Source organism: Hyaena hyaena, unplaced genomic scaffold (genome assembly GCF_003009895.1).
Source record: "Hyaena hyaena isolate Hyena2069 unplaced genomic scaffold, ASM300989v1 scaffold_133, whole genome shotgun sequence".
NCBI lineage: Eukaryota > Metazoa > Chordata > Mammalia > Carnivora > Hyaenidae > Hyaena > Hyaena hyaena.
In genome coordinates, this window is record NW_024080765.1 from 3,099,686 (window position 1) to 3,109,557 (window position 9,872).

Here is a 9,872-nt window from a genome sequence, read left to right on the forward strand (position 1 = left end):
GTGCGCAGAACCCGCCGAAGTGTTCGCGTCCAAGAAGAGCCAGGAGGACTGGCCGGGCTCTCCGTCTCCTCCTGGCCCCCGACCGCCCCCCGGGCCCCCACGGAGGGGAAGTGGAAACAAATGTCTGGAGACGGGCCAAGAGCAAAGCAAGCTGTTTGGAGATGTGGCCTCTTTGGAGGAGAGAGGGGGAGGGAGGGAGAGAGAGAGAGAGAGAGAGACAGAGAGAGAGAGAGAGAGAGAGAGAGAGAGAGAGAATCCCATGTAGGATCTGTGCCCTCAGCACACAGACCAACACAAGGCTGGAACTCATGAACCACGAGATCATGACCTGAGCCAAAGTCAAGAGTCAAAGGCTTAACCTACTGAACAACCCAGGCACCCCGAGAAAAGAGAATCTTAAGCTCCTCAGAGTGGAGCCCAACTTGGGGACTGATCTCACAACCCTGGCATCATGATCTGAGCTAAAACCAGAAGTCCAACACTCAACCAACTGAGCCACTCAGGCACCCCACAAATGTTTCTATTTTTATGTTAGCAATTTTACTTGATTATTGTGTTTATAATTTTCAAATTTAAATTGCTGTATTTGGTTTTACTTTTATCAATTCTTATATAAAATATTAAATCAAAATTCCCACACTGTCTTTCTGCTCCAGAACAGCAATCACAATTGGTATAATGGCATAGACCTAGCATGACGAGGATTAGAACCCAAAGACTTCAAATCTAGTTCCCTTTCCACCAAATCAGCTGCATCATCATGTTTCCCATCAGAATTAATAGATTCATGGGGCACCTGGCTGGTTCCGTCAGTTGAGCAGCCAACTCTTAATTTTGGCTTAAGTCATGATCCTAGGGTTGTGGGACTGAGCCCTGCATTGGGCTCTGCTCTGGGTGTGGAATCTACTTAAGATTCTCTTTCTGATTCTCTTTCTCTCTCTCTCTCTCCCTTCCTCTGCCCCTCTCCCCTGCTCACACATTCTGAAATAAAACAAACCAAATTTAATAGATTCACTGGAAAAGGATTACATATCACTTCACACCTATTAGAATAGCTATTACCAAAAAGACAAGACATAAACGAGTGCTGGTGAGGATGGAGAGAACAGGGCACCCTCACCCACTCTTGGTGGGAATGTAAAATGGCACAGCCATTAAGAAAAACAGTATAGAAGTGCCTCAAAAACTCAGGTTATTTATCCAAAAGAAATAAAAATCTAACTCAAAAAGATGCATGCACCTCCATGTTCACTACAGCATTACTTACAACAGCCAAGACATGGAAACAACCTAAGTGTCTGTCAAAAGATAACTGAATAAATGAAATGTAGCATAAATATATGGTAGAATATTATTCGGCTATAAAAGAGAAGGAAATCTTACCATTTGCAACAATGTGGATGGACCCTGAGGGCTTTGTGGCCTCAAGTCAAACAGAAAAAGACAAATAATCATATGCTCTCACTTGTATGTGAAATTTAAAACAAAAACAGGAACAAAAACTCCCCCCCAAACTCATAGATAATCTAAAGAACAGACTGGGGGGGGGGCGCCTGGGTGGCTCAGTCGTTTAAGCTTCTGACTTCGGTTCAGATCATGATCTCACAGTTCGTGGGTTTGACCCCTGCGTCAGGCTCTGTGCTGACAGCTCAGAGCCTGGAGCCTGTTTCAGATTCTGTGTCTCCCTCTCTCTCTGACCTTCCCCTGCTCACACTGTCTGAAAGAAAGAAAGAAAGAAAGAAAGAAAGAAAGAAAGAAAGAAAGAAAGAAAGAGAGAGAGAAAGAGAGAAAGAAAGAGAAAGAAAGAAGGAAAGGAAGGAAAGGAAGGAAAGAACGAACGAACAGATTGGTGGTTGCCAGAGGCAGGGTACAAGAGGTGGGCAAAATGGGTGAAGGGGGGTCAAAAGATAAAGATTTCCAATTACAAAATAAATAATTGTGTACATGAGAATGTAATACACAGTATGGCGACTATGCTTAATAATACTGAGAAAAGATCTTAAAAGTTCTCATCACAGGGCATCTGGGTGGCTCTGTCGGTTAAGCATCCAACTCTTGATTTTGGCTCAGATAGTGGTCTCATGGTTGAGATCATCCCCTATACTGGGCTCCACACTGTGCATGGAGCCTGCTTAAGAGTCTATCTCTCCCTTCTCCCTATGCCCCTCCCCAATTCATGCTCACTTGAGCTTGTGCACTCTCTCTCTCTCTCCTCTCTAAAAAATAAGTTCTCATCAAAAAAAAAAAAAAAAGAAAGAAAGTACTGTGTAGTGATGCATGTTAACTGGATTTATCGTGGTGCTCATTTCACAATATATGTGATACCAAATCATTATGTTGCTAAAACTAATATAATGCAATGTCAATTTTATCTCAATAAAATAATTTTGAAAGAAGATTTTGTTTTAAATTCTATACTCCTTGACATATTATAGTATATTCAACTAATATCTGACATCTAAATGTAACTTCTCCATAGTAAAATACCTTCTTACTTATCATGATTCCAACAAATAGGATTATGGTGGGGGGAAAGACGAAGAAACATATAGAAGAAAATCTATGGTTTGTAAAATATAGTGATAGATATTGTGGGGAGAAAACACAAAGCAAAAACCAAAGGACTCAGGGAATTTATAAACCAATAAGGAAAATAAATTAGGACCATAAATATGATACAAGGAAAATTCTGACTACTTTACAGTATTCTTCTAAAAAGTATTAAAGTATAGAGAGAATATAGTACACAGAGGTTATTTACCAATCCAGCAATTAGTTATTCAGTACCTTCAATGGCCTAGTCACTGAGCTAGGTAAGGGTTATAATAATGACTAAAATGGGTGCGGTTCCCATTCTCATGTAGACATACAAGTAAATAACAAGTGAGTATAGTTATTCTGGAAAAAGTTATGATGAAAAAAAATCTAGGGCTTTTAGATTGCTGCGTCTCCATTCAGTGGAAAGTGGTCCAGTTAGGCCTCACTGATGAATAAAGTAACATTCAGTCTGTGACTCAGAGGATGAGAAATCAGCCTTTCAAATTGTGACTGCACATATGTATGCATACGTGCATGCATGTGTGTGTTGAGGGTAGAAGGAAGCAGCAGATGTAAAGACTTTAAGGCAGAGATGTGCATCGGCACTAAATGACTGAAGTTGGTAGGCAATCAGAAAAATGGCAGAGATGGGGTTAAAGAAATAGGCAGGGATGTGATCCCACAAATAAAAGCAGCAGGAGGTTCAGGGTATGTTGGAGGAAGAACAAATACATTAATTTGGCTATAGTATGCTGTTAATAAAAAACACACACAAACCTCATGTATAAGATCTTAATTTACTCCTCACTACACAGTAAGAGAAATAATGTTTCCCTTTAATGGATGAAGAGGCCACAAGGGCTCAGAAGGGCTAAAGACCTTGCTAATAATAAGGCTGCACTGCTCATAAGCAAAGTCACAAATCCCAGCCACTCTAACACAATTCAAACCAGTATCCCTTTCTACTACACAGTAAGAAATGATGAAAAATATAAACTGGACCAAACATCAAGCTAAGGTATTGTTATTATGGATAAAAACTAATGAAAGGAATATAAATTAAAAAGATGATTCTAGAGTGCCTGGGTGGCTCAGTCGGTTAAGCGTCCGACTTCGGCTCAGGTCATGATCTCACAGTTCGTGTGTTTGAGGCCCGTGTCGGGCTCTGTGCTGACAGCTCAGAGCCTGGAGCCTGCTGCGGATTCTGTGTCTCCCTCTCTCTCTGCCCCTCCCCTGCTCACACTTTGTATGTCTCTCTCAACAATAATCAAAAAATTTTTTTTAATTTTTTTAAAAAAAGATGATTCTAATTTTCCACACAGTGCATACAGAATACTTTTAGAAGTAGTTCCTTTCTACAAAATAATTGCTAAGTATTAAGTCAATCATTTTTATACTGTTCCCCAGAAAAGTAAGATTCCGTGTGTGTGTGTGTGTGTAGTTGGGGATGGGAGGGGGGTAAGTATCATGTTCAATCAGAACATACCTATTTTAATCTATGTTAGATTTAATTTGAAAAAGAATTCTGCTCTTTAAAAACTATAGGTTATAGGAGTCAACTTTGGTTTGAAAATCTCACCTTGAAGATCCTAAAACCTACTGGAAGTAGAGACTTTCACCTACCATATGCCTTATGATAACTACTTTAAGAGCACGCTAATTTCTTTTTAGCTTTTCTGCTAAGTGTCAAGCATATACCACTATAATTCATTAAAGGCAATTTCAGGTAAAATTTTTGCCTCCCCACCTTCAGAAATAATATAAATGCCTACCATAAAGTTTTCTTATATGTTAAGGCATTAAAGCATTTAAAAACTGTAAGATAAATACATATTCCATACTACTATAAACTATTTGTCAATAACTAAAAAAGTGAAGACTAAAAATTATACACTGATGCTCAAAAAACTGATGCTCAAAAAAACAACTACTACTACTACTACTACTGCTGCTGCTGCTGCTACTACTACTGAATATGTGTAATACTGATAAGTATGCTCTTTTGTTTACTTAGGGGACTCAAAAATCACTAAAGTAAATAAATAATTTTTCAACTCAACTACATTTAAAAAAAGAGTATGACATTAACCCAATAGTTTTATGTACCTAGTTATTACTCAACTGGTCAATACCTATGACAAAATCTGCAAGTTAGCAACATCATGCATATGCAGAACTGGGTATGTAAATATGCACTCATACCTTTATCCTTCTTAAAGTCCAAAGCATCTTCTTTATCAGTCACTATTTCCTTCATATTGATAATACTCTGATGGGTAAGCTGCCGGAGAATTTTAATTTCTCGAATTGCAGTAATTGGAAAGCCTTCCTTTTCGTTATCTAGACGTACTTTCTTTAAGGCTACCATTTCTCCTATAAAAATTAAATAAAACGAAGTTAGCAACTGACAAAACCAAGTGACAGTTTTCTTAATTTTATTTTAATTCAAAATTTCTGTTCCTACCTCTTACCACTCACAAAATATATTTTAGCTTTCAAAGTACCAACTGATAATGTTCACAGTTCAAGAAATTAAGTCTCTAATTAAATTATGCAACCTGTGGAATACTATGTAACTGTTAAAAAAGGATGGGATAGGTCCCTAAGTATTGTCACTGTATGCTCTGCAAGATATATTAAATGAAAAAAAAAGATGATGAGCAGTAGATGCATTACACTACAATTTTCAACAAGTGAAGCAGGGGATGGAATGGTTGAGCGGCTCAATCGGTTAACTGTCCAACTTGATTCCACCTCAGGTCATGATCTCACGCGTTTGAGATCGAGTTCTGCTTTTGGTTCCATGCTGAGCATGGAGCCTGCTTAAGATTCTCCTTTTCCCTATGCCCCTCCCCTGCCCATGCTCTCTCTCCATTAAGGAAAAAAAAAAAAAAAAAAAGAAGTAGAGAGGAGGTTAAATTTATACAAAATGCTTATACATGCATAAAACTTGTCAGGTACAGGTGAGAAAATGTGCTCAGGCGTATTAACTGGTTCAAAGCTGCCCCATTACCCAGCAGTGAGACAGGGATTCAAAATCCGGTTTATCTATCTCAAAAGTATGTGCTCTTCCCACTACACTTAATGGCTTCGTAATTCAGATATGAGTGACGACTGTGTCAGGTAAGATCTAACTATTAAATAGAACACACACACAAACCCTATTATAAGAAAAAATTCACTATAATAAAGGTTTGTTCATTCTGCTTCTTTGCAGAAAAAAGGAATTCTGTACTTACAAATTTTCCAAAAGAAGGATATTTATCCTTTTAATCATTAAAACTTATTTGATTTTGATGGAAGTCTAAAATGTAGTATGATTCTTTATTAAACAGCTTTTAAAAGCTATAATTTAATCTTTTTGAAAATGCAGAATCACCATTATAAATATTATTACTCTATGGTGTAACTGCCTTCCAGAGTTTCCAAGCATAAGGTACCCTAGTCTCCCGTATTCCAGATGGCTTCAAACAGCTATGCTATTTTAATCTATTGGTTTATTTCAACACGGAATTGTAAGTAAAGATGAAACACTGGCTCTATACGTTATTTAGTAAAATATGTAGCCTCTGCACAGTTACCATTTACTGGCTGCAAGACCTTTTAAACCTTTCTCGAAGGTTCCTGATTATGTTCTAAAAGATTAAGCTGCCAAATCTGGCCTCTACACAAAGGGTAACTTTGACAGAAAAAATATTTTGCTAAAAGAGAAAGTGTTGCATAAGGCTTAATACAACAAAGTTTACTACTAAATAAGGCAAATTAAGGTCAAGATACTTTTTTCCCCCGATTACTAACAATGTAAGCATTTATTCCCAATTAAAGAACTCTAAATCCCACCATAGTACACATCACAAATACTAAAAAAAAAAAAAAAAAAAAACACTTTAAAAAACACAAATTGAGTACATGCAATAGATCCAAAGAGCCACAGTATTTTGCATACTTACCAGTGTCTTTATCCCTGGCCTTGTAAACTTGTCCATAGGTACCTTCTCCAATAATTCCGATGATGTCAAATTTATCCACACAGCGTTTTCCCCAGTCAATATCTTTTTCTTTGATTTCACCATAGCGAGGCCCACATATTCTATCAAATATAGTTCCTTAAGTTTTTATATACAATCAAGCAAGCTGAATAAACTGTTTAATATTTAATATCCACCCTCTCCCAAATGGTATTATAAATTATCATGAAAGTCAAGGCATCATTCTTCCATACTGACTCTTCATCTATAGACTAACAAACTAAGAAAGAGAACTAAAGCTTATATGAAGAACTTCCAGACTAATAAAATATAATTTTTCAATGAGTGGATAAAACCAACACTAATACAAAAAGTCAAAGTTCTCTAACCAATCTCTAGGAAGTTTTCCCTTTCATTCATCATCTCTCTATATATATACAATATATAAATATACAAATACAAAATATATAGAACTTTTATATGCTTCCGAAAAGCAAGTTTGATAATGAACACTGCCAAAACTCTAACTATAAAGCTTACTAACAAATTCAGACTTACAGCTAAATGAAATTATCTTAATGTAAATACTAAGGGCACCTGGGTGGCTCAGTCGGTTGAGCGTCCAACTTCGGCTCAGGTCATGATCTCTTGATTTGTGGGTTCAAGCCCCGTGTCGGGCTCTGTGCTGACAGCTAGCTCAGAGCCTGGAGCCTGTTTCAGATTCTATGTCTCCCTCTCTCTCTGACCTTCCCCTGCTCATACTGTCTCTCTCTCTCTCTCTGTCTCTCTCTCTCTCTCTCTCTCTCAGAAGGAAATAAAACATTAAAAAATAATAATTTAAAAATTAAAAATAAATGGAAATACTAGAAATATATTTAGTCCAAAAGAGTAAAAACTCTCAGGAATCAACTCTCAGGAATCCATACTGTGTGTGTGTGTGTGTGTGTGTGTGTGTGTGTGTGTGTAATATATGACAAATATTTGACATCCTTCAAACAGATACATAATTTTATAGTCTTTCAATATTCTGGTACATAATAGAAATTCAAGTAAAGGAATAAAGCTACAATACTCAGGAAGACTATTTTAAAAGATTTTTAGTTTTCTACTCCATACTAGAAAATTGCCTCATACTCACACAAGATACCTGAACAGCAATTCTAAAATCAGATCTAACTCAGTCTTACTCGTACTTTCCGTTGGTTAAGTAGAAGTAAAAAAAGAAATCAACATGCTCCGTTCTTAACTGATGAACACATTTCAAGGGAAAGAGTGATCTCTACGCACTTACTTGAAGCTAATTTAGGATACAGATTTCAAACCTTCTTCCACTCCACCTCTTACAAAATGAAAAATGCATTTAGTTATGGGAGCAAATGGAGCAAAAAAGCAAAGGAAAACACAGCAGCTTGCCCATTACTAATTTTGTTTGGGCTCACTGAATGCTGACTTCCACGTTCTCTAATTTCAGTGTTTTGTGTTATTTAAATATCTTAATTATAGAAATTATCTTTAACATTAATACCCCAAGAAATTAATACATTACAAACCATAAGAGAAAATTAAAATTAGTTTTATTAGTCATTTTGAATAGGTATGCAGGGATTTCTGAATTTTTTTCAAAACTTTAGTAGAATTTATCCATATACTTAAGTTTAAAGAATAAACATACTTTTTATTATTTTAAATCTTAATTTTGTGTCTTATGATTTTTGAGGACCCAGAAACATTTCTGGTCAATTTAAGAGCAGGTAGAAAGCAAGCACATACTTAGGCCTCCTTTTACTATGTAACTGTGTTGTTGTTTTCTTTTCTTCTGGACTCTTTGAGAGATCATCTCCTCCTGGTAGCTCAGGGGGCAGTGGTAAATCAGCAAGTAAACATCGTAGTTTCTTCTCTACTTCTTTTTTAACCGCTTTTACTGAAATATTTCCTCGTAAGCTAAAAAAGAAAGGAGTCAGACAAATAAAACACATTTATTTGAGAAACAAAAATCAGCCATGTCTTATACTTCAGTAGCAATGGCAAAATACTAAGTTACTTTCCAGCTAAAATAATAAACTATTCAATCGCGAGATACCAAATTTGGAGGTAAAAATGATTAGATAAAAACTAAGGAAATGTGAACAAAGTATGGAATTTAGTTACAACAATGTATTCATATTCATTCACTGACTGAAACAAACAATCCATACTAACATAAGATGTTAATAATGAAGAAACTGAATACAAGGTCTGTGGGGACTCTCTGTAGTGTAATTATTATTTTTCTGCAAATCTGAATCTGTTCAAAACATAGTATATTTTAAAGATGATATAGAATTACTATGAAACTGTAAATTAAGACTAAAAAAAATTAATATCCTGCTTCACAGAAAAATTCATTAGTTTTGTGATAGCATCCTGACTCTGTTGGCGAGACATAAACAGGTTTTTATAAGAAATAAATAACACTACGGGCTACCTGGGCAGCTCAGTAGGTTGAGCATCCAAATCTTGATTTCAGCTCATGTCATGATCTCACGGTTCATGAGTTCAAGCCCCGCACAGGGCTCTGTGCTGACAGTGTGAAGCCTGCTTGGGATTCTTTCTTTCCTTCTCTCTTTAACCCTGCCCTACTCATGCCCTCTCTCCCAAAATAAACAAACTTAAAAGAAAAAGTCTTTTATTAAATAAATAACACTAAGTGGCATTATTTATTTTGCCCATTTAAATAACCACAGGGCCACATGGGTGGCTCAGTCAGTTAAGTGTCTGACTTCAGCTCAGGTCATCTCACGGTTCATGGGTTCGGGCCGTGCGTCAGGCTCTGTGCCAACAGTTCAGGGCCTGGAGCCTGCTTCGGATTCTGTCTCCCACTTTCTCTTTGCCCCTCCCCTGCTCACGCTCTGTCTCTCTCCCTCTTAAAAATAAACACACAAGGGGCGCCTGGGTGGCTTAGTCGGTTAAGCGTCCGACTTTCGCTTAGGTCATGATCTCGCGGTTCGTGGGTTCGAGCCCCGCGTCGGGCTCTGTGCTGACTGCCAGCTGGGAGCCTGGAGCCTGTTTTGGTCTGTGACTCCCTCTCTCTCTGACCCTCCCCTGCTCATGCTGTCTCTCTCTCTCTCTCTCTCTCTCTCTCTCCTAGAAATACATAAAACACTAAAAAATTAAAAAAATAAATAAATAAAAAATAAACACACAAAAAAATTAAGATACAACTCCTCTCCGAAAGGAACTTAGTCTTTTGGAGAACACAGTCAAGTAAGCAGCCAGATAAAGTACTACACAAATGGACTCCTACAGTAATGTAGCTAAGGGGTCGCTAAATCAGGATTGAAAAACAGTAAGGGTTCTTTCTAAAAAAAAAAAAAAAAAAAAAAAAAA

General features: G+C 37.1%; 1 protein-coding gene across 2 annotated transcripts in view; it reads right to left on the minus strand.

The window, feature by feature from the left end:
- The window catches only part of CDK13 (cyclin dependent kinase 13), a 119,264-nt gene that overhangs the window by 78,279 nt on the left and 31,113 nt on the right, over window positions 1-9,872 (minus strand). For both annotated transcript variants that reach the window (XM_039237986.1, XM_039237987.1), the window contains exons 3-5: window positions 8,277-8,447; window positions 6,489-6,628; window positions 4,741-4,911 (exon numbers count right to left, since the gene is read on the minus strand). In XM_039237986.1, the coding sequence (XP_039093917.1) occupies window positions 4,741-4,911; window positions 6,489-6,628; window positions 8,277-8,447 (482 nt within the window). The remainder of the gene's footprint in view (window positions 1-4,740; window positions 4,912-6,488; window positions 6,629-8,276; window positions 8,448-9,872) is intronic.